The sequence below is a fragment of the Elephas maximus genome, chromosome 24 (assembly GCF_024166365.1).
Source record: "Elephas maximus indicus isolate mEleMax1 chromosome 24, mEleMax1 primary haplotype, whole genome shotgun sequence".
Classification (NCBI taxonomy): domain Eukaryota; kingdom Metazoa; phylum Chordata; class Mammalia; order Proboscidea; family Elephantidae; genus Elephas; species Elephas maximus.
Window position 1 is genome coordinate 19,268,476 of NC_064842.1, and position 27,464 is coordinate 19,295,939.

At 40.3% G+C, this 27,464-nt stretch overlaps 2 protein-coding genes across 3 annotated transcripts; one reads left to right on the plus strand and one right to left on the minus strand.

The window, feature by feature from the left end:
- The first annotated feature begins 318 nt into the window (after nt 1-318).
- Nucleotides 319-10,063, plus strand: HNRNPU (heterogeneous nuclear ribonucleoprotein U). Of its 2 annotated transcripts, none has more exons than XM_049868585.1 (14): nt 319-1,248; nt 2,105-2,216; nt 2,303-2,376; nt 4,330-4,469; nt 5,003-5,102; nt 5,554-5,666; nt 6,101-6,364; nt 6,675-6,794; nt 7,198-7,326; nt 7,564-7,732; nt 8,039-8,293; nt 8,626-8,810; nt 9,181-9,252; nt 9,693-10,063. In XM_049868585.1, the coding sequence occupies exons 1-14, from the start codon at nt 561-563 to the stop codon at nt 9,744-9,746; spliced, it is 2,475 nt and encodes an 824-aa protein (XP_049724542.1). In that variant the 5' UTR covers nt 319-560; the 3' UTR covers nt 9,747-10,063. The 2 variants fall into 2 exon arrangements, with proteins under 2 accessions (XP_049724542.1, XP_049724543.1); XM_049868586.1 differs by having other exon boundaries at nt 319-1,191.
- An 8,573-nt stretch (nt 10,064-18,636) lies between these two features.
- Nucleotides 18,637-26,970, minus strand: LOC126067020 (cytochrome c oxidase assembly protein COX20, mitochondrial). Its single transcript, XM_049868590.1, has 4 exons — nt 26,488-26,970; nt 20,048-20,162; nt 19,901-19,964; nt 18,637-19,154 (listed from the first exon to the last, which is right to left on the minus strand). Exons 1-4 carry the CDS (start codon nt 26,527-26,529, stop codon nt 19,016-19,018), a joined length of 360 nt encoding a protein of 119 aa, XP_049724547.1. The 5' UTR covers nt 26,530-26,970; the 3' UTR covers nt 18,637-19,015.
- Between the last annotated feature and the right edge of the window lie 494 nt (nt 26,971-27,464).

Sequence of the window (27,464 nt, forward strand, 5' to 3'; positions counted from 1 at the left end):
GGATACAAGCAGCCTCCGGCCTGGAAAAGCAAAAAGCAAAACGGAAATCGGCACTAAAAAATTAGAAAGGCCAATAGGTTTTGCAGCAGGTCGGTTTAACTGAAAGGCGGTTTCCTTTTCCTCCATTTGCTCAGTCCCAATTGGAAGCGCAATGCGCGGCCTGCGCCGCGCTCTCGGCCCGGGATTCGGCGTGGGGGCGGGGAGGTAAGTACGGTAATGGGGCGGGGCCAAGGCGCGGGCGCGCTCCGGCTTTCCTACTGCGCAGCGCTACCGTAAGCGGGGGGGCGGGGCGGCTATATTACGTGCGCGGCGCCGCCCCTGCGAGAGGACGTTGCGTGCTCGCTCGCGCCAGGCGAGTCTCCGCGTCTCCCTCGCGAACTGGGTGAAAGGAATTGGCGCCGTTCGACACCAGGCGGGTCCGCTCTGCAGCACGAACCCACCTCCAGCCGCAGCCGCAGCCGCCGCCCGGGCCGAAGAGCAGCAGCAGCAGCCGCCACTAGTGGCCGTGTGCGCGGAGCCGAGTTTGAGCCAGCACCTAGCGGTGAATCGGGGTCCTCACGATGAGTTCCTCGCCTGTTAATGTAAAAAAGCTGAAGGTGTCGGAGTTGAAAGAGGAGCTCAAGAAGCGGCGCCTTTCCGACAAGGGCCTCAAGGCCGAACTCATGGAGCGACTCCAGGCCGCGCTGGACGACGAGGAGGCCGGGGGCCGCCCCGCCATGGAGCCCGGGAACGGCAGCCTAGATCTGGGCGGGGATTCCGCCGGGCGCTCCGGAGCAGGCCTCGAGCAAGAGGCCGCGACCGCCGGCGACGAGGAGGAGGAGGAGGAGGAAGATGAGGAGGAAGGGATCGCCGCCCTGGATGGCGACCAGATGGAGCTCGGGGAGGAGAACGGGGCCGCGGGGGCGGCCGACTCGGGCCCTATGGAGGAGGAGGCCGGCTCGGAAGACGAGAACGGCGACGATCAGGGTTTCCAGGAAGGGGAAGATGAGCTCGGAGACGAGGAGGAAGCCGCGGGCGACGAAAACGGGCACGGGGAGCAGCAGCCGCAACCGCCGGCGACGCCGCAGCAACAGCCCCAGCAGCAGCGCGGGGCCGCCAAGGAGGCCGCGGGGAAGAGCAGCGGCCCCACCTCGCTGTTCGCGGTGACGGTGGCGCCGCCCGGGTCGAGGCAGGGCCAGCAGCAGGCGGGAGGTAAGAAGAAGGCGGAAGGCGGCGGAGGCGGCGGTCGCCCCGGGGCTCCGGCGGCGGGTGAGTGCTGCGTTGTACGTTGCGCGCGGCGGGAGGCCCGCGCGGGTGGGGACCGTGCCCCAGGCCTGCCGGAGCCCCGCCAGGGGGAGGGAGCCCTGCGGGGGCGTCGGGCCAGGGAGGCGCGGAGCCTGCTGGTGGCTGGCTTGGTGGGGGGGGTGCGGGGAATCCCGGATTAGCCGTGAGGCCTCGGCCTTGGTGTGTGTGACGGTGGCGACAGCGCCTCCATTATGTGGCTCGAGAGCCGGGAGCTGCAGCTGCCGCCGGTGGGGGGGCGAGAGGAGCGGGCGGGCGGCGGCAGGGAGCCCCGTCGGCCCTCGGTGGCGCCGCCGCGGTGCGTGCGCGCGGTGCGGGCACATGTCTCGGGGGGAGGGGAGAGGCCCGCGGTCCTGGGGCGGGCGCGCTTTGGCGGCTCTTCGCCGCTGTATTGTGCAAGGAGCGCAGGGGCCTGGCGTGACGTCACTTCCGGCGGGCGGAGCCGGGCGGAAGATCAGTACAAAGCGGCCGAGGAGCGCGGGCCCGGGTGGGGGAGGGGAGGCCGCGGGAGCGGAGGCCCGGCCCTTCCCCCCTTCCTGAACTCTCTTCGGGGTACACGTGGGCTCTCGGCTTGCGCCGCGCAGGTTTTCCCTGCGCTGTCTCTAAAATCGCGGAGTAGACTGGCAAAACGAGCGCTGTCTAGACTGCGTCACTAGCTCAAATCCTGTTGCACTGATTGTTGTTGGAAATTCACAATTGGTTTGTCGATTTAAAGTTTTTTTTTTTAAAAAAGAACAGGAGAGTCGAGCCTTTTGGCGTTTCAAAATAGAAAAGGTTTTTTTGTTTTGCGCCTTGGCCTCTTATAAGGTGTCGTGTATTATAGGAGACGGCAAAACAGAACAGAAAAGCGGAGATAAAAAGAGAGGTGTTAAAAGACCTCGGGAAGATCACGGTCGTGGATATTTTGAGTACATTGAAGAGAACAAATACAGCAGGTAGAGGATGCTAACCGAGTTTAATTGTCACCTGTTCATCATTCGTTGATGGAAAAAGCTGTATCAGGAGACAATTTCTCTTTCAGGGCTAAATCTCCTCAGCCACCTGTTGAAGAAGAAGATGAACACTTTGATGACACAGTGGTTTGCCTTGATACTTGTAAGTGAAGCTATTTTTCCTCCCGCCCACTTTCTCATGCGGTGATTTTTGGTTCCAGTACGTTAGAAAACAGTGCTGTATGTTGAATATAGAAAATTTAGTAAGGTTAAGTAATTTGTTAAATATAAGTAAGATGTGGTCTGTATTCAGATTCTGGCAGCTAAACATTTAGTACAGCATCAGTTGTATTGATAATTTCACAGGTTTTAGTGATTTAGTAATTTTTATATAAGTTGGAAGTTTTTACCAGGAATATAAAATTAATGCCAATTTTTGACTAATTAGTTAATTCAAACTTGTAAGACTACCCATGAATTGTCCTAATAGGGTTCTATGGTAAAGTAATTACATTTTTTGTAGCATTATGTAAAGTGAGCTATTTGGGCTAGTTGAATACTTAGTAATGGGTTTTTCCGTTAGCACACAAGTATATTCCCTATTCTGACAAAAGATTGTAATAATACTTTTTCAATAACTGCTCTTTTGTTCTCAATTCCAGTTCAGTAACTGCTGCTTTAACATAAGTTGATTTCCTCCAAAGACCTGGGCAGCAGCAGTGGGCTACCACTGGGCCACTAGTTTCTTCAGCAGCGAATGGTATCAATGGCAGCACTGTAAATACTGCTACTTTTGCCAGTTGGGTTGCAATTGAGTATAAGGAAGTATTGCAAACCTCTAAATGGGCCTTGGCTGTCAGCCTTGTTATCTTTTTCATTGTAAAAATTGTTAGTTTAGTATTCGATAGAACACAAAGCTTTTTCAGAGAAGTAGAATAAGGGGTGGAAATAATGGCTTGAAGTACAAGCAGGTAAGATGGTGACCTGCCCTGTAGATTGAAGATATGCCCTGTAGATTTATTCAGATTTGCAAGAGTAAATGTAAAATTCTTGATTTCTTTTTAAACACTATTTATAAGTAGCTGAGATACTCATTGAGATTTTTAAAAAAGCCTCACATGGGTAAGTCCTTCTTTGATTTGAAAGTTCATAGTAAATTCCATTGCTTAAATATAAAGTCACTAGGAATTTTTGGAATGCCGAAGTAATGTTGCAAGAAGGTAAGGCCGCCATTAGAAAGTAAATACGTCTTCAGCAGATTAGAGATAGCAATTCAAGTGCAGTATTGGGTTCAGATAGGTTGTATATGATGCAAGTTCTATCTGTGATAAAAGGAATTTTAAGAGCAAAGATAGTTATGGAGGATTACAAACTGTAGCATTTATTTACTCCAAAAATAAATAAATAAAACCCCGGGTTTGTGACTCAGTGTTGGCTCTCAAGTGTGAACGCTGAGAAGATGCATTCTGATAAGCCAGTGACCCACAGATAGCTAAGAAGCTTTGGATGATCCAGGACATAGATAATCCCATCCCTACTGACTGACAAGCAATCCTTCAGAAAGGGGCTATAATATGAACACCTTTAGACCAGAGTTACACCATGTAGATCAAGGCTCCCCTCCCAAGTTTTAGAACAGAGTTTGGGGCCTGGAGGGCTGTTGTTCAGTTACAAAGGGCAAACTCAACAGCTCATAATCCTACTTTAAAATATTTGGCCATGGCCTCCCTTCAGTTTATTGTGGCACTGGTAAATTCAGCCTGGTTCTGGCATGCTTCGCTTTCATTTTCTGCTATCGTCTACTGCTTGCCTGTATGTCAAGGTAAAGAGCAGAGCAGGTATGTATTAATGTCACATTGTCTTGATTACATGCTTAAAACTTAGTATTTCTTAGTTTTACAGGCAGTTTATGCTTTAGCTTTTAATTTGGTAATATGAGTGATTTTTTTGGTGGGAGTGGGGTTTGAATTGAAACTAGGACAGCATGATACGTTGAAAAATAAATTTGATGCAGCATCAAGAAATGCAAAATTTTAATAACCAAGTTTTGTCTGTGTAGCAGAAATGTTCACATTGATGTCAAAAGAATATAATGTGATACTTGATATAATTACAGATAATTGTGACCTACATTTTAAAATATCAAGAGATCGCCTCAGCGCTTCTTCTCTTACTATGGAGAGTTTTGCTTTTCTCTGGGCTGGAGGAAGGGCATCTTACGGTGTTTCAAAAGGCAAAGTCTGTTTTGAGATGAAGGTGAATGCTAATTTTGTAATGTTTTTGTGAGTTCTCATTTGCTTGACACTTACGTGGCAAAGGATCTTCCTGTGGATTAGAATAGGATCTTGGAGCCTCTGTAACTGTAAACGCTTGTTATATTAGAAATGTAAGTAGAATTTCATTGTAGAGTCGGCGCGTTCATTTAGGGTGCTTCTTTATCAGGCCACCAAGGGGTTAAATAAAAAATTAGGTTTCTGGTTTTGTCGGAGAGAAAAACATGTTGAATGTACACAAAGTTGGTAGTCGAGAACATTTATTAATATTAATTGTCCTTTCAAATGTGAATTGACCAAGTTTTTACCTCACTTTTGAATTTTAGATATAAGCTCTTAGGCTTCAATCTAAAGTTCTTAAGTTAGGAGTTGGGAGGGTCAGAGATGAGTGGGTATCTTCTTTTTGTAGTGGTAGCCAGAGCAGTATTAGCCCTTGGCCCAAAAGAAATAAGACAGGATGCAGGGACCAGCCTTTTTTTGGTTTAGAGTTTAATCATTCATGATTTGATTTTTCAGGTTACAGAGAAGATCCCAGTAAGGCATTTATACACAAAAGATATTGACATACATGAAGTTCGGATTGGGTGGTCACTAACCACAAGTGGAATGTTACTTGGTAAAGTTTCCATTTGGGGACTAAGGGGCACATGAATGTTTAGGGTCTGATCTTAGTGTTTTAACACTACTAGAAGGCAATTTAATCTTTTTGTGTATTGCCTGTATCCAGTTTAATGATATTTTGGAGATGAATGACCTTAGCATTTAGTAGACATAGGCTGAGTATGATTTTTTTTCCTTTATGGTTACTTGCATTTTATTACCAAACGGTTAAAATACATTGTTAATTATTGCGTGCAATTTAAATTGTGAGCTTGGTGTCTAGCTCCCATCAATTACCTAGTTTTAGAGGATAGATGACAGATTATAAGTTAAAATGTTAGCGAAAGGATATTAGGTTATGTACTCATTGTTGCTCTTGTGCCCTACGTGTTAAAACATAAAAGTAACTGGCTATAATCAGTCTGTTTTGAAAAACAGACTTCATGAAAGTTATTTATTTTTTTTAGGTGAAGAAGAGTTTTCTTACGGGTATTCTTTAAAAGGAATAAAAACATGCAACTGTGAGACTGAAGATTATGGAGAGAAGTTTGATGAAAATGATGTGATTACATGTTTTGCTGTAAGTCATAGATAGATTGCAGTCTTTGTATAAATGGCAGTGTATTACCTGTTTAAACTAGGTTTTTCAACACTGTCAGTGTTCGCGCTCGGTAGGTTTTTTTGTGTAGTATCAACATAAACTTACTCTAATCCTGCATTACAGTAAAAATAACATTTAACTGGGAAAGAATATGGAAATTTTAAGGAAGAAATCACTCATTTTCAGTCAAAAGTACTAAACGTGACATTGACTGAAAAATGTAGTCCATCCTCTAGGGCGGTATTATGTTTCTGGTTCTCAGTAATAGTATTTGTCGTGTTTTGTTTATCACCATGAGGAGGGTCTTCGCACTTTATATATTCTACGGGATAAGCTTCATTTCTGGTTTGGATTTTGAAGTTTTAGAAAGCTTATAGGAAGCAGATTAAAATAAAACTTTTTCTATTTAACAGAACTTTGAAAGTGATGAAGTAGAACTCTCCTATGCTAAGAATGGACAAGATCTTGGTGTTGCCTTCAAGATCAGTAAGGAAGTTCTTGCTGGACGACCACTCTTCCCGCATGTTCTCTGCCACAACTGTGCAGTTGAGTTTAATTTTGGTCAGAAGGAAAAGCCATATTTCCCAATACCTGAAGACTGTACTTTTATCCAGAATGTCTCTTTGGAGGATCGAGTCAGAGGACCAAAGGGGCCTGAAGAGAAGAAAGATTGTGAAGTAGGTGGTTTTTTTTTGTTATTATCATTAATTGTGGGATCTGTAGATTGTCTTTGCTTGGCCAAAAAAAAAAAAAAAAACATTTAGAAGAGTTGGATGATTTAATCTCTTAGTTTTCCACCATGTCTGTTGCTCTTAATTGTCTTCTCCCCTTTTTGTGCATTGTTAAACTTAGCATATAAATTCTCCTGGTATAAGGGCTATAAAAATTTAGATTATTTAAAATTGAACAGTTGTTACATATTAAGTATTTAAACTATTATTGGGTAGTTCCTAATTATTGGGGAAATAACATTTTTTGTCATTTTAGGTTGTAATGATGATTGGCTTGCCAGGAGCAGGAAAGACTACCTGGGTTACTAAACATGCAGCAGAAAATCCTGGTAAATACAACATTCTTGGGACAAATACCATTATGGATAAGATGATGGTAAGTAAAGTATGAGGGCCTTAACTCAGTGTTTTAAGTAGACCAGAAGGTGTTCTAAAAACTTTTTTTTGCCTGTTGTCTTCATATACTTGTTAATGTTTTTGAGAGGAGACTTTGAACAGAGTTAAATTGGTTATGTGAGTAGGCTAATGGCTAGGCATAATTATCTTTTAAGTAGATTTTTCAAATTCTTAAGTGTGTTATAGCTACAAAGTATTGAAAATAAATAACGGTCTTTTTAAATGACAAAGTGAGAAAAGGCAATACAGTATTTAAATTATGATTTGTTGCTTGTTTCCCATGTAGATGTAAGCTGGTAATAAAAACTTGATTTGAGATAACATACTTAATGTGTACTCCATGTATCACAAGTTCACAGGAAATTTTTAACTTTTTAAAATAGGTGGCAGGTTTTAAGAAGCAAATGGCAGATACTGGAAAACTGAACACACTGTTGCAGAGAGCCCCACAGTGTCTTGGGAAGTTTATTGAGATAGCTGCACGTAAGAAGCGAAATTTCATTTTGGATCAGGTATGCTGTGGCTTAGAAGCTTAAAGACTTGGACTTGGTGTAGGTTTTTTTTTTTTTTAATGTAAATTTTTATATACCTGTAACTTTGAATTAATGCTTAGAGATATAAACAGGATGGGAGTCAGAGGTTATACACATAACTCTTAAGATTTAATAGTTTTTTTTTTAGGTTTGCAGTTGAATGTAACACTGAAGCTTATATTTTAAGTCAAATGGAATTTTTTTTTTTTCCCTAAGACAAATGTGTCTGCTGCTGCCCAGAGGAGAAAAATGTGCCTGTTTGCAGGCTTCCAACGGAAAGCCGTTGTAGTTTGCCCGAAAGATGAAGACTATAAGCAAAGAACACAGAAGAAAGCAGAAGTAGAGGGGAAAGATCTTCCAGAACATGCAGTTCTCAAAATGAAAGGCATGAAATTTAATTGAATTGTTGGGTTAAATCTCTTTACATGGTTTATATCTTACAGCTGTAAATTTAACTATTTCCTGTCATGAAATTATAGGGATTGCATGAACTGTAAATATGAGTGTGTTTGGTTTATTTGTTTATTATTAGGTAAAAGATGTCATTAAGACACGAGTGTTGACATAGTAGTCTTTTTGAAAGAATTAAAGGCTTTCAAGAATTGCAGCTTTAGGATTGTATATATGTATGGTGGGGTTTTTGTTTTTTCGTTTTTTTTTTTAATTGATAACTTCCCTTTATTCCCTCTAGGAAACTTTACGCTGCCAGAAGTAGCTGAGTGCTTTGATGAAATAACCTATGTTGAACTTCAGAAAGAGGAAGCCCAAAAACTTTTGGAACAATATAAGGAAGAAAGTAAAAAGGCTCTTCCACCAGAAAAGAAACAAAACACTGGCTCAAAGAAGAGCAATAAAAATAAGAGTGGCAAGAACCAGTTTAACAGAGGCGGTGGCCATAGAGGACGCGGAGGATTCAATATGCGTGGTGGAAATTTCAGAGGGGGAGGCAAGTTAATTTTGAGTATCCTATTTGGTTCATGGTGGAAACATGATAATTTTATTGTTTGGATCTGTTAATTAGCTAAATTTAACATAGGAAGTAGATCCGGATAGCGTACTTAGTAAAAAATTGCTTAAAAATATTATAATTTGATACTAAACACTGACTTAATTCCTTGGTTATCAGCGTCATAAATTACGTGAAATGGTTAATATTTTAGTGTTGCTTTGTGTTTAGATATTTTTCTCTTGAAGCGAATGACTCATAAGAACCCTAAATCTTCTGTGGAACTAGGTATAATACAATACACTATTAAACTAAATATCTCTTGTTTTTAGCTCCTGGGAATCGTGGTGGATATAATAGGAGGGGCAATATGCCACAGCGAGGTGGCGGCGGTGGTGGAAGTGGTGGGATCGGCTATCCATATCCTCGAGGCCCTGTTTTCCCCAGCCGAGGTGGTTTTTCCAACAGAGGGAACTACAACAGAGGTGGAATGCCCAACAGAGGGAACTACAACCAGGTAATGCTTGTTAAGATCCTTGAGGACAATGATACCTGTGTAGTTTAGCTTGGGGAGCTGTAGGCATACGTTGTAGAGCCATAGTAAGAATTGTAAGGAACATGGCGTGTACGCGTCGACATAAGAAAAGCTTATGGTAAAATGAGTCCGCTTGGTAATTTTGCTTTTCAGGTGCAGTAACTAGCAACAAATCAGGTTGATTTCCCATAAAGAATAAGAAATTCAGTATCCCATCACAGGCTCCACCAGTTTCTGCATTGCCCTAAAATTAGTGACTAGCAATTTTTCAGTTTCTAGCAGTCCCCCCATCCAAACCTAACAAGATGTTGGCCTCAGAGTTCTTAAAGAATTTCTTTTTTTATTTTTGTAGAACTTCAGAGGACGAGGAAACAATCGTGGCTACAAAAATCAATCTCAGGGCTACAACCAGTGGCAGCAGGGTGTAAGTAATTTCTTAAGTATTTATGTATATTAGTTGTATTTTGATCTTATTCAGTGAATGAAGTGTATATAAGTGTTACATAGGACAAGGTGTGAACTGTGTTGCAGTTGTAGCCGTAATATCATTTAAAGGCAAAATAGGTTGGAGTTTGCTATAATTTAAGACTTTGGAAAGTAATGTTTAATATATATAGTTTTTGTTATTGCTAGCTTTAATTGCGTAAACTAACCGAGTCATGATGTGTTTTCTTTTGTACTATGTTCATTGATAATATTGGGAATTAATACTAACTAAACCTGGTTTGATAGAAATCAGAGGTATGACAGATATAAATTTGTTTGCAGCAATTACTCTGAATTAGATTCATTGTCATTTCCTAAAAGCAGTTTGAGTGGCTTATTGATGTTTTTTCTTTAAAAAAAACAAATTTTCTTTTACAGCAATTCTGGGGTCAGAAGCCATGGAGTCAGCATTATCACCAAGGATATTATTGAATACCCAAATAAAACGAACTGATACATATTTCTCCAAAACCTTCACAAGAAGTCGACTGTTTTCTTTAGTAGGCTAACTTTTTAAACATTCCACAAGAGGAAGTGCCTGCGGGTTCCTTTTTTAGAAGCTTTGTGGGTTGATTTTTTTTTTTCTTTTCTTTTTTGTACATTTTTAATTGCAGTTTTAAAGTGAATCGTAAGAGAACCTCAGCATTGTGCACGATAAGAGAATGTGTCAGTATTTCAGGGTTCTACATTTTATCTGTAAAATGTGACTTTTTTTTTTTATCACAACAAAAGTAAAATGTTGCTTTGTACCTGGTGTCTTTTATTAAGAATTTACTCCCCCCATTTCTCACAGAGAATAACAGTCGGGAGTCATTGTCACGATATAATAGAAATGTTAGCAACCAGATTCATGTACGGACTAAGTGGTCCTCATGAATTGCACAAGACTCTGTACTGCTCATATTACACTCCATCCTCTCTGTAGTTTGGTGGGTAGTTTGGAAGGGGGTAAGCTGAACAATTAGTTTCTGACAATGATTGGGAAGACTTTATTTTTCAAATAACAGTGGATTTGGCATAACTGGGACTGAAGATAAAACTTGGAACCAAGATAGAGAAGATGGAGTGTATGTAGAAGGGCTGTTAAAAATGTAAAACTTGGTTGCATTACTTGTGGAGGCTCAAACTTGTGAAGGTTAAATACCATAATTTTTCCATTTGTTCTGCATTTTGATTCTGAAAAGAAAGCTGGCTTTGCCCATTTCTTATTAAAAACCTTGTTGTAAATCCAGTTGTCTAATGGGATCTATATGAAGTTAGCTATGTCTGTATGCCCTTCTCCCACAAAATATTGTATAACCAGTGTGCTTGTAGTAGTTACCTCCACCATCTTTGTAAGCTAATGAAATTGTGAGTCACCCATTTATATCTTAATTTTTAATCATGTCAGTTCTTGAATGGGTATCTCCTTAGCCTGCTGATTTCTTTTTCTTTCTAAAGAAAGTGGGTGGAGAAATTAATTTAGACGTTTGTTTGCAATAAAATGAATTCATTTTACTCTTGTTTTGGGATTCTCGCCATCAAGGTTCAAAATCCCTTTAAAACTCCCAAGAGGAGAAATTATAAGTGTGTGCATTCTGGACAGCTTATTCTTTACTCTGTACTTGGAACATTTAGGTTTTAAAAACTTAAATGTGTACTGACAACTGATTTTATTTATGAAGTAAAGTTGAATTCTTCCCTTCCCCTCCCCCCCCAGATGATTTAACATTTTAAAGAGGGGAAAAGGTACTGGCTGGGAGAAGTTAACACTCAGTTTATCATCTTTCCCAAATGCTAATAATGGCTGTCCTCAACTGATTATAAACATAATGATATATAAGTACATGAAACTCTGGGACTAGATGCTTTTAGAAGCCATCATGCAAGCCAGTCATTGATTTCACTACTACACAACACTGCTAACTTACTGTAGCTATGTAATAACATGAGATCCCCTAATTGTAATTTTATTGGGTTTGCACAGAACACTTAATCTTCTAAAGGCTCCTCACTGAAGTGAGGAATCAGGAGTCAAACTGTAGAACTAAAATTTGACTTCAGTCTAGTTCTTGTTGGTGCTTTTAGGTTGTTTTTGGTAAGTTTAGGTTTGCTGTTTCTAATTGCTTAGATTTTTGTTTTCGCCATTTTGAATCAGATTTTTATTTTTTATTTTTTTTTTGGTAACTTGAATTCATACTCCTAGGCATTTTCTTCCTACAAGCTGGAGTTAAGTTTATAGATTGCAGTGGTTGATGGGATGGTTCACTTGGAAAATTCTTAAATGAAGGCTAATTCTGTAATTAACACAGGAATACTTATTTTAGTTTCAAGAGTTTTTGTCTAAATTTTTAGTGGTTTAATGCTAGCAACACTGGCATGGGTTACTTTTGTGGGTATGCACTGTTACTAGGATTACATAGACTGACCCAGGAAGAAGAAGAAAAAAGTTAGACGCTGAAGTTGGCATCTGCTATAGTTTCGTAGTTTAAAATACCTTGTTAAGGAGTTCGTACTCGCTAATAATTACAGGGAGAAAGTAATGGCCGAATGACACTTTAGGGTAGACTATTATGCACGTGTAGGTTGGAAAACTTGGGGAGGAGAGAGACTGGGTAAATGGAAATGCTTTCCAGAAAAATGTTAAAATTTTTTGAGGAAAGGTCTCAAATTTAGAATTACTATTGTCTGCGTAGGTATAGAAAGAAAGAAACTTACAAAGAAATTTAGATAAAGGGATGCATCAAGTAGTAAGCAAGGGAGAAAAATAATTAAATGCTGATTCTGGCAGAGTAGGAATTGAGTGAGAAACTTGGGTTATTTACCCTGCCACATGCCCGCCACTCTCTGTGGCAAACAGACATGGTCCTGAATAAATGTCCTGACTTAATGCTCAGAAAACACTCACCTGTGAGGCTGCTTCGGTTTAAGGGGTGTTTTCACTGGGAAGTTTGGCAGATAGTCAATGTGTAACCATCATCCTGAATCAAATTGGATTGATATGATGGTCAGTTGCAGTATATGAAAACGGCATAAAGGAGTTAATCACGAGGGGAAACTACAACTTAAAATGCAGCAAGATAGAAATGATTATAGTAACTCAAATTATCACATAGAAAGTTTTCTTCGTTGCTGAGAGGTTACACCGTGTTAATTTGTCTTCTAGCCTTTGTTGAGATCAGGGAGAACTTAGATTGACAAAGGACTGGCTCTGACCTAGAAGGTCGTGACCACCGTTTTTGGCCCCAATATCCAGAGACAACAAGAAGAAATATAATGAAGCACGAGTGAAATCAGCATTGAAATGACAAAGGGAAACAGTATTAAATCTATAAGAATAATCTCATTGGCCTAGGATAGATCCTATCTGAAAATAAGGGGTATGAAACTAGATGTTTTAAACACTAGCAACGTGTTATTAAAGCTTCTTAAAAGCAATTTTCTCTGAAAAAGTAGGAGAGGCAACTAACAGTGTTGATCGCCATTCAAGATAGAATTGTGGGAACTGAGTGACATTTTCTAAAGTTTTGCTCAATATTGTCCTATAATCATTTTTATAATGGGTTCCATTGCACAAATATACTTTAATAGCATTTCAGGCAGTGTATATACTTATCTCAGATGCAAGACCTGATTATAGATCAGTAAGAATATATTTTATTAGAAAAAAGCAAAAGTTGGAATAAACAGAATGTAATACTGCTATTCTGCCGAGAAAGGCAGAAGCTTTCTCTCTACGTCTCTTAGAGTCCAAGTCATGGTCTCTGTTATTGGCCATATAAAGGTGTATCTTTATTAGAGTTTCTGTAACTCTGTTCTTACACAGAACCATAAAGTGTCTTGTTTTTTTGAAAGTGGATGGAACTTGGAGCAGAAAATAATAGTCTGCTCCCCAGCCCTCAAATACTGAGGTAATCCCCTTAAAAGATAAACACAATGTTCTGTCTAAAGCCATTTTCTCCCCTAAAATTAGTTCATGAAAAGGTTTGAGCCTAAACTTCAGATCTCTGGGTTCCTGAAGTTGAGGTATATTGAGTTTGTGACAAGCTGGGTGTAAACTTCTAACGTTTTAGTCATAGTTTAAACTGAACCAAAATGCCTAGTGAAAAACTACTGTAACCCCTCAACAGGATTTGGAGATCTTTTGGATAATATTTTTGGAGGTGGGTATAGCTGTCATTAACCTCTAGAAGGTGATAACAGACAGTGCCTGGGTTACAATTTGTTCCTAATTTGTAGGTAAGTCGGGACTGGTAAATGTTTAGCATCAGTCAGATGCTTGTCTCAGTATGTATTTTACCTTCCAATGCATGTAAAACACTTCAGTGTTTTCCTGAGTGTCAGTGTGTGTTGTTAGAAACCATTGTATGAGACTCAAAGTTTTAATAGGTTTTATAGCAGTTCCTAAGTAGGAGTTGGCTGTCAGGCGGATGTTCTTTACCTGGGGACTTAATGTATATCAGCTTTAAGTTACTTAGGCTGCTCTTTTAATCATCCCCAATCTATCTAAGTCTATCTACTGCTAGTACTACAGCCACATAATTTGTAAGATAACATCAAGGATGCTTTGTCCACTTAGCTCTTGTTGGAGTGACTTTTGTTAACGTTCATAACCAGCCTTGATGTTAACGCCCTTGAGAATCACTTTAGAAGTGAGCTAGAGTAATGATTGATGTAATGTGGGTATCCCTTGAGTATGTTAGGGTAAAAACTGATGGAGAACCTGGGATCCCTGAGTATCTTATTTATAACACCCCCTGCCCCCATGCCAGCATCTCGGCATTCCAAAATTTATTAGTAAAAATTGAACGATTGAAACAACCTGCCTTAAAAAGCTATTTTTATCACGTTTGCTAAATATGTGTTCCAGTTAGGAGATTTTTATCAGTCCTAGTCACATATAGCTTTGGATAGGAAACAATAACAAGGACTGTGTGCTTAAGGACGAGCTTTCGCATCCAAGTCAATTGACTAAAACTGAATGGGCAAGTTTAATTAGTTGCCCTAGGAACTTCGACGTGAGTCAGAATTGACTCCACAGCTACAGGTAGGAACGTCACGTAGGCTATAAGGTTAAAAGTATTACTGTTTATAATGTTAATTCAGAATTATTCAGAAAATATAAAATGCTGTATGTATCCTGTGAAATTCAGTGGGAAATGTACCGTCCCTGTGGAAAGCTGAATAATCTTGGTAACTTTCTGGTATCGTGCAGATAGATAATCACTGATTTCAGGTGTGATTGTGGACCCACTGTGATGAATGTTACAGGTAACTGACAGGTCAGGACATAAGCATTCACTGCTTGGTTAGGTGAGTTGTTGGGACAAGGAATCTAACCATGTGTTTTAGTTTGTAGTTGAGAAGGAGAAACTAGTTTAAAGTGGTGCACCAACAGTGTAGGCAAATAGAGAAATGCCTTAAAGAAAGCTTCACTTCTTTGAATGATGCCAATACTATACCAGTGAATACTGTTTGAGGTTATGCAGGGATCACAGGTGGGCAAGCTAATGTAGCATCTTACTGATAAACACTAAGCTATGGTTTATAGTATATTTTTTTCTGCCTTTTAACAGTTCCGTTCCATGATCTCACAAAAGCATACTTGGCAAGAATTGCCACAAATTAGCATCAGCCAAAAAATTAAGAAGTATTAAAGTATAGAGGAGATGCAGTAGAATTAATATTCCAGAAGGACGGTTAGGGCTTTTTGGAGTGGCAGCCAACAGAATAGCTTTCTAAGGTAGCTATTAAAAAGGTACTCTTATATCATTTGTAGTTGAGGGAGACGGGAGGAGCGTCGTGGTCAAGTACAAGAATAAAAGGTGGTTCCGGCATACTAGATTTTTTGAAAAGTAATAAAGCAAAAAATGTGCTGATTTAAATTTCATCTCCTTTTCCTTAGTCTGTCCATGTGAATGTGCTGTGTGGAAGAGTAAAAGGGCCCAACTAAATGTGTTCCAGTGATTCCAATAGGTATTCTAAATTAATTGCTGCTTGTACACTTAATAATTTCATTAGGCTTCTGGAATCATGTTAATTAGAATTTCCCTTATTTTAAAAAAAAAATGGAGAAATGAGTCTAGGATGTCTATGTCTTTGGTTTCCCAAAATTTTCTGCATCTATATTAAACATATAATATTCTTAACCAGCTTTTGGAAAACTGATTAAGGTCCTTTCAAATTGAATTCATATTTAAGTCAACTAGCAAGTAAATGTAAAATTCTCAAAAGAAGTAAACTTAAAATTTTCAAAATGGTGAAGTGCAATTAAAGCCCAAGGGATAATACTTTCCCAGAAGCAGAACTACTGGTTACTCAGTTTGTAGTATTTTCCCCAAGGACTGAGGGAATGGGAAGGCTTGTGAGCTCTTAATTGTGCCAGCCCAAAGTACATAATTTCCTGTTACCCTGAGATCATTTAAAGACTTGATAAAAATCTTAAAGTTTAATTTTCCTATTCCTGTTACAGAATACTGTATTTTGGCGAAATGAGAAGATTCGTGTGTTGTACTGATTCTAAATATGTAGCTATCAGGGCCTGTTTAATGAAATACGGCCCTGTTTTGGTCAAATACAACGGCTTTAAGTAGCAGATAACTGTTACGGTTTCAGAGTAAATTATAACCATTTGTTCATTTGAGAAAAAACCATACTAAATAGAAAAGCAAATACCCATGTATAAAGACAAAAACATTGGAAAGTGCATTCTTTAGGAAACCAGTGTATGTAGTGATTGTTTTACTGTGATAACCCAGGGGTGGGACATATATACTTAAGTGGCTTTATAGCATGTAGGACCTAAAGACCTGTGCTGACCTCGAAAATGAATAATAGAAACCTTTTTCGATTAGTATTTGCCTATTAATGCAGTCAGTGGTAACCTTCTCAAGATAACAATACTTGAGGAGGGAAAATACCCTATTGTAGAAAATTGGAGCATAAGGAGAATGCAATGGTTGAAAAGCATGAAATATTTGCAACACAACACTTTTTATCAGTAGTGGTCACACTGCAACCTTTAAAGTGTTAACACATTGAAAAATATCTTTGTAATAAAAGTTTGTCCTCAACAGCTTTTTACTTCCCTTTTAAAATTTTTAAACGTTTCAAAATGAAACTTAGGTACAAAATAAGCTGTCTAAAATAACAGTATTTGGGTGGTAGGGTGATATTGGTATATTATACTTAACTGATGACCACTGGACTATTTTAAGATGTTTCCAAGAGCTTTTTTATTCCAGAGGACAGTCAGAAACCAGAAAACGTATTGATCGTTTTAATTCTACTTTCCTTGTTAAGGTTTTCTGCTTACCCAAAGAATAGTGTTCCTAACATGACTTTCAAAGGGGTGTCTTGACCCCCTCCCCCGTTACAGATTTTTATCTAGGAATAAAAAAAGGAGTCAAACCCTATTTGATCCCTAGCTCTTTGCTGAAAAGTGCATAAACAGGAATCCTGAATTTATTATATAGACCTCCTCGCATTATGTAATCGAAGCAAAGGGAAACCAGCGATGGAGTGGAGGTACGTAGACTAAAGAGATGCTTGCAAATCAAATAATGGTATCAGGGTAGTCACAATTTCTTGTTGCCAAACTCAGTCAATATAAATTACAAGTCCAGAGAAAAGCCGCTAGTTAATTTTAAATTCCCTGAGGTCCTTTTTACTGAGGTTTAAAAGCAAGTCAGGAAACCAAGAAAGGGGGAGGGGTAAGGGGGGGAATGTATAAAGCACTAGAAAGAATTTAATGTAGATAGATAAATCAGTTTTTAAAGCTACTAATGACAACAATTCTATTTTAATCAGCTATTTAGCTGGTATCTACTGCTATATCACCTAGTGTGAAATTTCGGAATTAATGGAACAATGAAGGAAGTACAGCTGGAGGATCCCAAGTGGGCATGGAAGGTAGGTTATTCTTTAAGTTTCAAGTTTGAAAAGTATGATGGAAATTTGGATTACCGGGAAACCTGGACTCTCAGCTCATTAATGGACATTTAATAATTCAGTTAAACAAACCCTTTGTCTCAGACACTTGGTTGGGAATGCAAAGGTAAAAATGGACAAGGTCCCTGCCACAAGGAACTTGGGCTTTACTTGTAAAACACATGGCAACAGTGAATAAAAAGTGCCAACACAAAACACAAAGTAGTTACGAGTATCTTAAATGAGAGAGTGATTAATCCAGAGGATAGTGACCAAGAGAATGGAAAGCTATAGAGAGGAGATACGAAGGGCATTCTAAGTGGAGTGATGAAAAATCTACCAGAGGCATGGGTTAAGGTATAAAAGTCATGGTGGCCAGAGGTGTGGTTAAGATAGAGGCTTGGCATACCTTCACGAAGACTGGCCTTGAACTTGGTTGGCAGAGGGGAAATAGATTGAAGAGATTGGAGGTGGAAGCATCAAGACCAATTTGCAAGATTTATAAATTGTTGAAGAAAATTTAAAGTATTAATATTTAAAAACAAGTTTTAAAATAATCTGAGCAATTAAATATGTTAAAATTTTGTTTTTATTTAGGTCTCCGGTTTATACAGTCATTCTGCTGAGAAACTGAACTAAACTTGTTATTGAAGGCCTTGGAAATTTTACCAGCTAAGAGATTTCTCTCGTTCTGGGTAAGATAATGATCGTCATATGTTAGAGCTGGAAGGGCCCTTAAAAGCCAGTTGCCCGATTTTACATGATAAATGTTCCTAAACTGAAACAAGTGGCCTGTCCACACAGCTTGTTAAATAGCAGATTTTTAGCACTCATTTTACTACTACTGCAGTGCTGCCTCTTAAAACAAGAATGAGTCATATAGGAAGTTTTAATATATTTGGGCAATGATCAGTTTGAATAAGGTTTGTACCAGTTAGAATGGGCAGATGATTTTGCCCATTTTTCCTTTCTAATACCCTTCCTAATTAATGTCTATGCCCTTCCTTTGGTGACTTAAAAAATCAGTAACAATTTTATCTCTTAGAGCAACTATGTTTGACAGCGTCATTCCCTAGTAGTTAACAGCATTTTGTAAATCACACAGCCTATACACCCTAACCCTCCAAATGACAGCCACAAGAGGGGGATGCAGGAGAGGAAATGCTACCCCTCTTCTGCGCTGGACTGGAACCAGCCCCACGTTTCTTTCAGTTACAAGACATCTCTTCCCTGTTGTGTTTTGCTTTTTTTTTTTTTTCCACCTTGATATTTCAGAGTAATAGGATCAATAATAAAGTTCACAATCCTGTTGACTGGTGTCTTTTTTTCTTAATTTAGATTTTATTAGCACTCTTCAGGAAGGCATCTAGCTTGTTCTTATATTTAAAAGATCTTGTAATGTTGACATTAAAACCAAAAATGAAAATAACTTACTCTCTTGCCTTGGAAGGGGAGGTCTAAGTCACATAAAATCCATTCATTTTATGTGTTAAACTAGCATTAGTTTTAGAAACCAGGGGAGTGTTGGCTCATTTTGAAAAGGGTGCAGCAGTAAGATTTGAAGTGTGAAAAGTCCACTGTGTGTAGCACAATGTTAGACTGGCAGTAGACACTGGGCAAGAGTTTGCAGGTTTCTATATGTATGTGTGTATAAAAAAGACAACTTACACGTGCTTTATTTACTTGATTGAAAAGCTTTCTTATTGTACATAAAATGTTTTGTGTAGTTGATCTCAGCTTTGTGCATGCTCATTTCAATGAGTTGTATTTTGGTTTCTTCTGCCCAACACTGCTCAATTGCTGCTGTTGCGGTCAGTTTGTTTTCTTTCAGGATCAAGGTGGGTGCTTTCATATAAAATCTTACTCTTAATTCCTTCTCTGGCAATTCTTTCCTGGATTCTCAGCTTTGCATAATTATACCTACAATGGAACCTTTAAGAAAAGAATATAAATTATAAATATAAGAATCCCATAGAAATCAATTTATGAAATTTAATTGCTTTTTATAATCACAAATTACAGAATGCTTACACATGACTACCCTGAGACTACAAATACAAACATGCTAATTTGGGTGGTTTGATGTCATTAATACTTGTGATCAGGTTTTACATAAAATGAGGATTTTTAAGTGTATAATGTAAATTTTGATACCTGTGTTATGCCTTTGTAACCAAGACAAAATCAAGATAAGGACTACATCCTTTACTCCGGACTACATCCTTTACTCCAGAAGGTTTCCTTCTCATCCTTTCTTTTTAGTAACTGTCTCCCCTTCCTATACCACCAAGCAGCCACTAAATTACTAATCACTTAGGCTTAGTGTTTAACTTGGAATCACATAGTACATAGTAAGTATATGCTCTTTTTGGGTCTGTCTGATTTTGCTCAAGAAAATTGATTCATCTATGCTGTCATATACACATTCCTTAAAGTAGCATTGTCTGTCGATGCCGCATATGAGAGAAGGGCAAAGAACGAGTAACGCTTCCAAATGAACAGGCCATCTATTCAGATTATTCAGTAAATGATAGGAAAAAAAATCTGTTTACATTTAAGATGTCCTTTTTTTTTTTTTTTTTTTATGATAAAATACCCCCAAGTAGAGTGCTCTGAAAAAACCTTGTGTTTTGAAATTAGATAATCATGGGGTTTACCTGAATACTTAGCATACATACCAGCATCCTAAAGTCACCAAAATAAACCCACCTACTCCAACATCACATGATCTTCTAGTTCTACCTGTCAGATAAGCATAACCATCATAATTATAATTGCTCCATCTAGAAAAATACGTTAACACAAAAATAAACGCAGATACTCACTAGTTAATAAAAAATGTCCAAGGCCAGCCACAATAGATCCAAATGAACCATATAATACTGAATCCCGTGCACAGGGAATGTTTTCGACGTCTAAAATTCCTAGGAGCTTAAAGGGCTGGGATAAGATAAAAAACCTAGATTGAACAAGAAAGTATTTCAGGGCAGTTTGGCAAAGCTCACAATACAAACCCCGGTCCTTGTGTTATATGCTACGTGGTCATCGTTTCAGTAAATCTAAATCCCAAAAAAAACCAATACAAGAGGTAACTTGTATTACACCATGATTTACTAATCTGATTTGGGCATAGGAATATAAATTATCTGACGAGCTGTTCAAACATCTGTAGCAGTTTATTTGGGAATTTAGTTGTCACTGAAATCATTCCGATATTGGAAGCATAACTGGGAAGTGATCAGTCTAACCATGTTACAACATTCAGGTTTATCCAGCTGTTTAATACAGTGCCATTTGAATAGCAATTTTATTTTCAGGTTTTATTGGTATTAGCTTACGGTGAGCTTCACTTGTGGTTTTAAGAATAAATATTTCATGATTAAGATAAACATGGGCAGTATATTCTGGTTGGAGTTTCCTTGCTTGTGATAGTGTGGCCATATTTGATTCTTAGTGCACACTACATGGTAAGCCTAGGTGTGGGAAAAAACGGAATCCAGAGAGCTGGATTTTGTTGCAGGTCTGCCACTAGTTAGCAGCTTTGATACCCTGTACGTCATTTTTATCCCTGGTCTCCATCTCTAAGATGAAGTGTGAAAGTGATTGTTTTTATGAACAGATTTTGTTCCCCCTTATTTTTGTAACGTTCACTGGACATTTTGACCTGTTTTCTAGGAAAAGAAAAATGTCACCTTTAAGTCTAACAGATTGAACTGATGTCTGTCACCCTAACCCTATGCTTGAGGGCTTTTGAAAGGGCCGGGCAGATGTTTAAAATTATTACTTTAAATTAAAAACCACACATTTCACTGTAGCATTTCTATAAATACATTTTCAGTAATATTTTAAAAGAAGGCCCGCTTGCCCATTTACAGATTTTAGTTTACTTTTTTAAAAGTAAGCCACTAGTGGCGCACTGGTTAAGGGCTCAGCTGCTAACCAAAAGGTCAACAGTTCGAATCCACCAGCCACTCCTCAGAAACCCTAGGGTATAGGCAGTTCTACTCTGTTCTATAGGGTTGCTATGAGTCAGAATCTACTTGATGGTAATGGGTAGGTGTGTGTGTGTGTATATACACAGTGAAAACTAAGATTAAGGTTTAAATATGGAGATAAATTCTTAATTGTATTTTCTCTATATTTTTTGGTTTAAGCATCTGCTAAAAACGTGATCTGGTTCATAATAAAAACGAAGTATATATATACAATGTTGGATTCTTCTCTTATTCCGCTTTCCCCCTAAACCCTTCCCCCCACACCTAACATAGAATTAAACTTACAGACTGAATATTAAAAGCTCTGCAGTAAACATCCCAAGGTGTCGGGAGATTTAAATATTCTAGGGTTTTTATTAAGACTCTCTCATCCTATCAGTTTAAAAGCCCATGGGAATGTGGTTAATAGGGAATGCTGGACCCTGCCATTCCAAGAATAATGTCATTACCTCTAAACCAGCCTATTTCCCAAGGGGGTGTGGGTGCTGGGGCCAGAGAATGGTGGTGATGGTATTTAGTACTAGTTTTACCAGATTTTTGAAGCAGGCAGCTTCTACCAGAGGGATAGTACACTTTGATGGTTTGTCACAGTTGGGCAGAGGTTCTAAGGATAAAAAGCCACTGAATTTCTCGTGGTCACAGGGCTACATGGGTTGGACACCGCATACTAAGCACTGCACACCCACCAAAGAGCAATGAGGCTTTTTAGGGCTGTGTCATGGGTATAAAACAGTAACCCTGAACACATCTGCAAACACTTGGACAAATGCTGGTAAATGCCATCAGCCCCAGTATAAGGGATCTATTAACATAATGCTGAAAATATCCTTGCTAGATATCCTCTGAAATAGTGGTACCAAAATCTGAGTTATTTTGAGGTTTTTTAGAAAGACTTAAGCTGTGGAGCTCAGATCTGGGATGTGCCATGGGATCTGTTTACAGTGCTCCAGCTGTTTTTTTTAAACTGTTGAATTTGTTAAATTAGGGTAACAATGCTTCAGAGAATGTCTAGAAAAGTATAAAAAAGAAAAGGTAAATTTGCAAATAATGGAAAATAATTTGAGCATATTTTAAAGATAATATCCTATAGAAATGACTCTTTTAAAACCAAACCCGTTGTGGTTGAATCGATTCAGACTCAGCAACCCTACTGGACAGGATAGAACTCTGCCCCGTAGGGTTTCCAAAGAGCGCTTAGCATCCTGAGCTCTTAACCATTGCACCACCAGGGCTCCTCATGTAAAATACCTTGTATAAAACCAAGATGGTGGATAGACCAGGGAGACTGGTAAACATCCAACCCATGCATACCAAAATGTCAACAGAACCGTGGCTCAGAAACCCTGGTCTGGTCGATTTATCTCATAATTAGAGCTGGCAGGGTGCTATGTCCTAGGCTCTTGATACAGCTCTTATTTTAAATTTTCAGCTCTTTGAGAGACTATCTCTAAACCAGGTAGACTCTGGGAATTTAAGACTAATAAAGTAAAACCGATGTAAGGTGGAAACACTTTACACTAAAACAAGTGATAGAAAAGTGGTAAGACTAAAGGTGGAAAACTTCTGAGACCCAGATATAAGACGGTCGTGTTAAGTCCTGGCAATCACAGGTTTCACTCTTAAAGTTTTGCCAGAGCTGTGATGCAAGTGGAAGTCAGTCTGACCCCTAAAGCCTATGTTATTTCCACTACACCAAACTGCAACATTTATAGATGAAAAACCAAGACTCAGAGAGGTGGTAGTTGTGTGCTGTCAAATAGATTCGGCTCATAGTGACCCTATATGACAGAACTGCCCCACAGGGTTTCTAGACTCATCTTCACAGGCTCAGTTTGTCAGACCTTTTCTCTGTGAAGTGCTGGTGGGTTCAAACTGCCAGCCTTTTGGTTAGCAGCTGAATGTGCCTGACCAGGGCTCCTTACTCAGGGAGGAATCCTTTGATAAAGGTCCTACACCTGGAGTACCAGCATTAAGTCAGTATATAAATACTAGGTATTTTAAGACCACAATTTCCTCCTTTGAATTCTCAGCCTCCTGGAACATTTCATTTGGATTTTAGGCACTGATAACTTAAAAGCAAATGTGGAATACTATAACAAGTCTTTAGCAATGTGCTTTTTAGAAAGCACTCGACGGCCCTGGGTTTGGTTTTTGTTTTGGTTCTGAACCGTAAAATTATCAGAAACTGAAATTAGTAAGGGTTCCAGCCATAAGTCCATTTGAAGTAGTTCTGTTTATGCATTTAACCTTTCTCTAATATTCTCTTAAGTGGCCTGTAATGTTTTTAAAAGTGTAGAATTTACTTTTGCCATTAACAAATTTAAGCCCTTAAACTAAGAAATTTGTTGGCTTTTGGGGGGGGGGCGGGTAGATTATTATTTTTAAACCTTAGGTTTAGAAAAGTAGCTGTATCTGCTCACCTTGATAGAACAAAGCTCTGGGACAGCTCAGATTTCAAAACTAGAATGGCAATTTAATAATTTACAGGAAATAGATCAGCTGAAACTAGAGCCACTTTATTTTCTACTGTCAAATCTGCATTGTGCCCATAATGCTCTTTTCTCTCGTTGAAAAGGATGAACTGGCCCTGTTCCTATGTAAAATTAATTCCACCACTTGAGCACTGGATTCCACCCCCTCTTGCCTACTCAAGGACTCTGCTTTTGCAATTATCCCTTTTGTTTATATGTTTTTCTTCTATTATAATAACCTTCAGCATACTAACAAAAATCCTCTTGACCCCACCCTGGCCTCCTACAACTACCACCCCATTTTCCTGTGCCCTTTCACAACTAAACTCCTTAGTTGTGTACTTCTCTACTTACCTCCTATTCTCTTGTTAACTCATTTCGATGAGGCATTTATTTTCTGCAGTCCACTGAAACTGCTCCATCAGGGTCTCTAAAAGACACTCATTTTGTAAAACCCATCTTACTCTACATCTCAGCACATTTGACACAGATCAGTTGTTTTTGTAATACTTTGTTTACTTGGCTTCTGATACAACAATGCATCCTGAGTTCCTTGTATCCCGCTGGCCATTCCTGGCTCCTCTATTGCTGTCTCTGCAACTCTAAATGTTGACGTGCTGCCCATGGGATCTACAGTGTTTCTAGGTGTCTCAAGTCTTTCAATTAAATACCATTCCTAAGGTGGCTCTGAAATTTATATACCAAACCCTGATCTTCCCCAAGCTTCTGTCTCTCATCTGCCTACTGATACTTCTTAAATGGATAACAAGCATTTCAAACTTAGTATTTCCAAATCAGAATTATTTTTCACCTACAAATTTGCCTCTTGATGGCCTCAACCAATTTGCAAGCCAAAAACTTAGGAGTTATCCTTGATTTCTTTTCCTTTATCAAACCCATGTCTGGAAGATTCTACTCTCAAAGTATATCCTGAACCAAACCATGTCTTGTCAAACTCTCTCTCTGCAGATACTACCAAGCCAAAGCCACCATCTGCATCTCTTAAATGATGTTGATTTCAACTTTTAAAAATGCCTGTCAAATGATACCATTTTTAAACCTCCTTATGGCCTCAAGTTATACTCAATAATACAGGTACTACTTAACCATGCTATGAGTGCTATGAGTCAGAATTGATGGCAATGAGTTTGGTTTTTTACCATGCTATGAAAGCCCTATGCCTGTCTTCTTTTCACTTCATTTTGTATCCTGTTTTATCCCCTTGTTCTCTAGAACATTGCTCTCACCATTCCTCTCATGCTTATATAGTTACTGCCTCAAGGTCTTAACCAGGGCTTTGAACCTGGTAGGTGTGTACTGAATTTAATTTTTAAATTTCTTGAAGAGTACAGAATGAGGGCAGAAGAAAGACAACTGTTTTTAAGGGCAAGTTTTACAAGGTAACTTGTAACTTTCCCATTTTAACTTAAGTTTGCAATTCCAATAATCAAATAATCCTTTTCCCTATATGGTACTGAAAGGATGGCTCATTTTATTTTAAAAAACTGTAGGCTTTTTTTTTGACATTACCTTGGACTCAATTCAGTCACAAAAGCAAAAACCAAACCAAACCCAGTGCTGTCGAGTCGATTCCGACTCATAGCGACCTTTAATTTTATTATAATCTCTGGCTAGATTTGATAGGTACTGTTACTTCATCAGCAACTTGTCTTTAGCCTTGTCCCACAAATCTGGCAGTACCCAGTTTTAAGGCTTGTACAGCCGTTAAGTCACTGACTATAATATTACTAATGGATCAATTATACAAGTCAATACTGATCATTTTTTTCCCACATTATATATTTCTGATTCTCAATCGATTAAACCACACTCAGAACGCTTAAATGAACCTGGTTTGGGTTTAGTGTCCTGCAGAGGAAAACATGAGAGCCAGACACCGGCTAGATGCAGGGCTTTATGTAAAAGACCCAGGAATTTGGGTTTTATCCTGAAAGCAACGGACTGTTACCACTGGATTTCACCACAGGGGGGTGAAATCCAGTTTACAAGTTGGAAAGAACACACTGACAGCTGTGGAAGGTGGACCGAGAAGAGAGCACTAACTCAAGGATACCAGTGAATCACATACAATATTGCATACTCGGTGGAGAGAAAGCAAGGTTAATGGAAAAATCTCAGTCCTTTCATGGGATCCTCCTGCTCTGGATATTTTCAAGTTTTCATTCCCCAGTATTGAGCCCTTCAAAGTGCTGTGAAGAACACATGATAGACGAGGCACCTCCGCTTTTTACTCCCTTTACCTTTACTATTAATCTTTACGAAACCCTGGTGGTTAAGACCAAAAGGTCTGTAGTTCGAATCCATCAGGCGCTCCTTGGAAACTATGGGGCAGTTCTACCCCTGTCCTATAGAGTAGCTCTAAGTCGGAATCCGCTCCACGGCAACGGATTTGGTTATGGGGGCGGGGGGGTGGGGGGTTAACCTTTACTAGTAAATTACAGTGCAGTGCCCTTCTCAGCAAAATTTTCTTGCCAAATGATGACCTGCAGTTATGTCTTTACGGAATACCGGTCCCTCCTCAAATCTGGTCAATTCTGACATGGGAATTTAGATTAAAACATGGGGGGGAGGGGATGTGTGAGATAATTTCAAACCCAAAGATGGGACCAAAGAAACAAATGACACGTGCTCCTAGCTCGTGAAAGGCTGTCCCTACAAGTCGCCTAGCTCGTCCCCGCTCTTCACCCACCAAATGCCCGCGCGCCCAAGGCGAGGTGCTGGGGCCCTGGGCTCCCCTCGTCCCACCGCCCCTCGGACGCCCACCGCCCGCCGGGTTACCTTCCCCTTCCCGGGCTCGCCAGGTTCCCGTTCGGCGGCCATGGGGACGAGTCAGCGCCGCGGGCCCCTCCCGGCTACTGCAGAGGACCGCCCAGAGCGGAAGTCCCCGCCTGACCGTTCGAGCCGACCCTCTCCCGCATCTCGGCGCGCAGCTCACACAATCAGCCGGGGCGGTGCCCGCCTCGCCTCCGCCCCGCCCCCCGCGCGGCGGCCGCCATTTTAGGGAAGGTTTCTGCTTCTCCGCAGTGGCTGCGCCACTGAGAAGCAGCGTTTCCTATGGGGCCGCCATCTCCTTTGTTCAAGCGAACACTTTCCCCATGAGGGGCTTTTCAGCCCTGTACCCGGCCAGCAGGGCCAGGAGCGTAGGAGGAGAGCTCATGAAACAACCCCGCCACCCAGATTCTTGGCGGGGACGGAACAGAGCCCTGGGGCACATCTAGACTGCTCTTCCCGCCCCAGCACACTCCCGTCCCACCCGCCATTTCTAACCGTCGCCTGCGCGCTCTCGTGCCCCCGTGCACGGGCGTCGGGCGCGCGCTCAGGGGCGGGACCGCGGCGAAGGGAGCGGGCGCGCCGCCGCTGCTTTGTCCTCCGGGCCGGGCCCTGCAGCAGGGGTCGGCCTGGGCCGTACCATCTCAATGCCGTCTGCCGGGCCGGAAGTTGCCCCGCACTTCCTCGGCGGCCCTCGTCCCCTACGTGTCCTTTGTCGTTCCGGCCCGAGGGCGAGCTGTGGGTGCCACCGGCAGCTCCACCCAGCACAATCCCCCTTTTAGTCCCAAACGCCTGCCACCAATAAATTGTGGTCCCACGCCCACACCACCTCCTTCCTTTTTTAGTTTATTTAAAAACCGAGTAAAAAAAAGCTTTAGTTTATTTAGTGGGTTGAAAATAACACCGGTCAGTTCGCCTAAAGGAGACTTGAGGACAAAATGGAGGGAGCAACTCGATAAGGAACACGCGTCAGGACGTTTGCGCCC

What these genes read in the sequence shown, in the direction of transcription:
- HNRNPU (XM_049868585.1), top strand. Translation starts at nt 561, where the DNA reads ATGAGTTCCTCGCCTGTTAATGTAAAAAAGCTGAAGGTGTCGGAGTTG. An exon ending in GAAGAGAACAAATACAGCAG is followed by an intron (nt 2,217 to 2,302) that starts GTAGAGGATGCT and finishes TTTCTCTTTCAG; the next exon opens with GGCTAAATCTCCTCAGCCAC. An exon ending in CACAAGTGGAATGTTACTTG is followed by an intron (nt 5,103 to 5,553) that starts GTAAAGTTTCCA and finishes TATTTTTTTTAG; the next exon opens with GTGAAGAAGAGTTTTCTTAC.
- LOC126067020 (XM_049868590.1), bottom strand. Translation starts at nt 26,529, where the DNA reads ATGGCCGCCGAACGGGAACCTGGCGAGCCCGGGAAGGGGAAG. An exon ending in GCGAGCCCGGGAAGGGGAAG is followed by an intron (nt 20,163 to 26,487) that starts GTAACCCGGCGG and finishes ATCTTATCCCAG; the next exon opens with CCCTTTAAGCTCCTAGGAAT. An exon ending in TTGGTGACTTTAGGATGCTG is followed by an intron (nt 19,155 to 19,900) that starts GTATGTATGCTA and finishes CTTTTCTTAAAG; the next exon opens with GTTCCATTGTAGGTATAATT.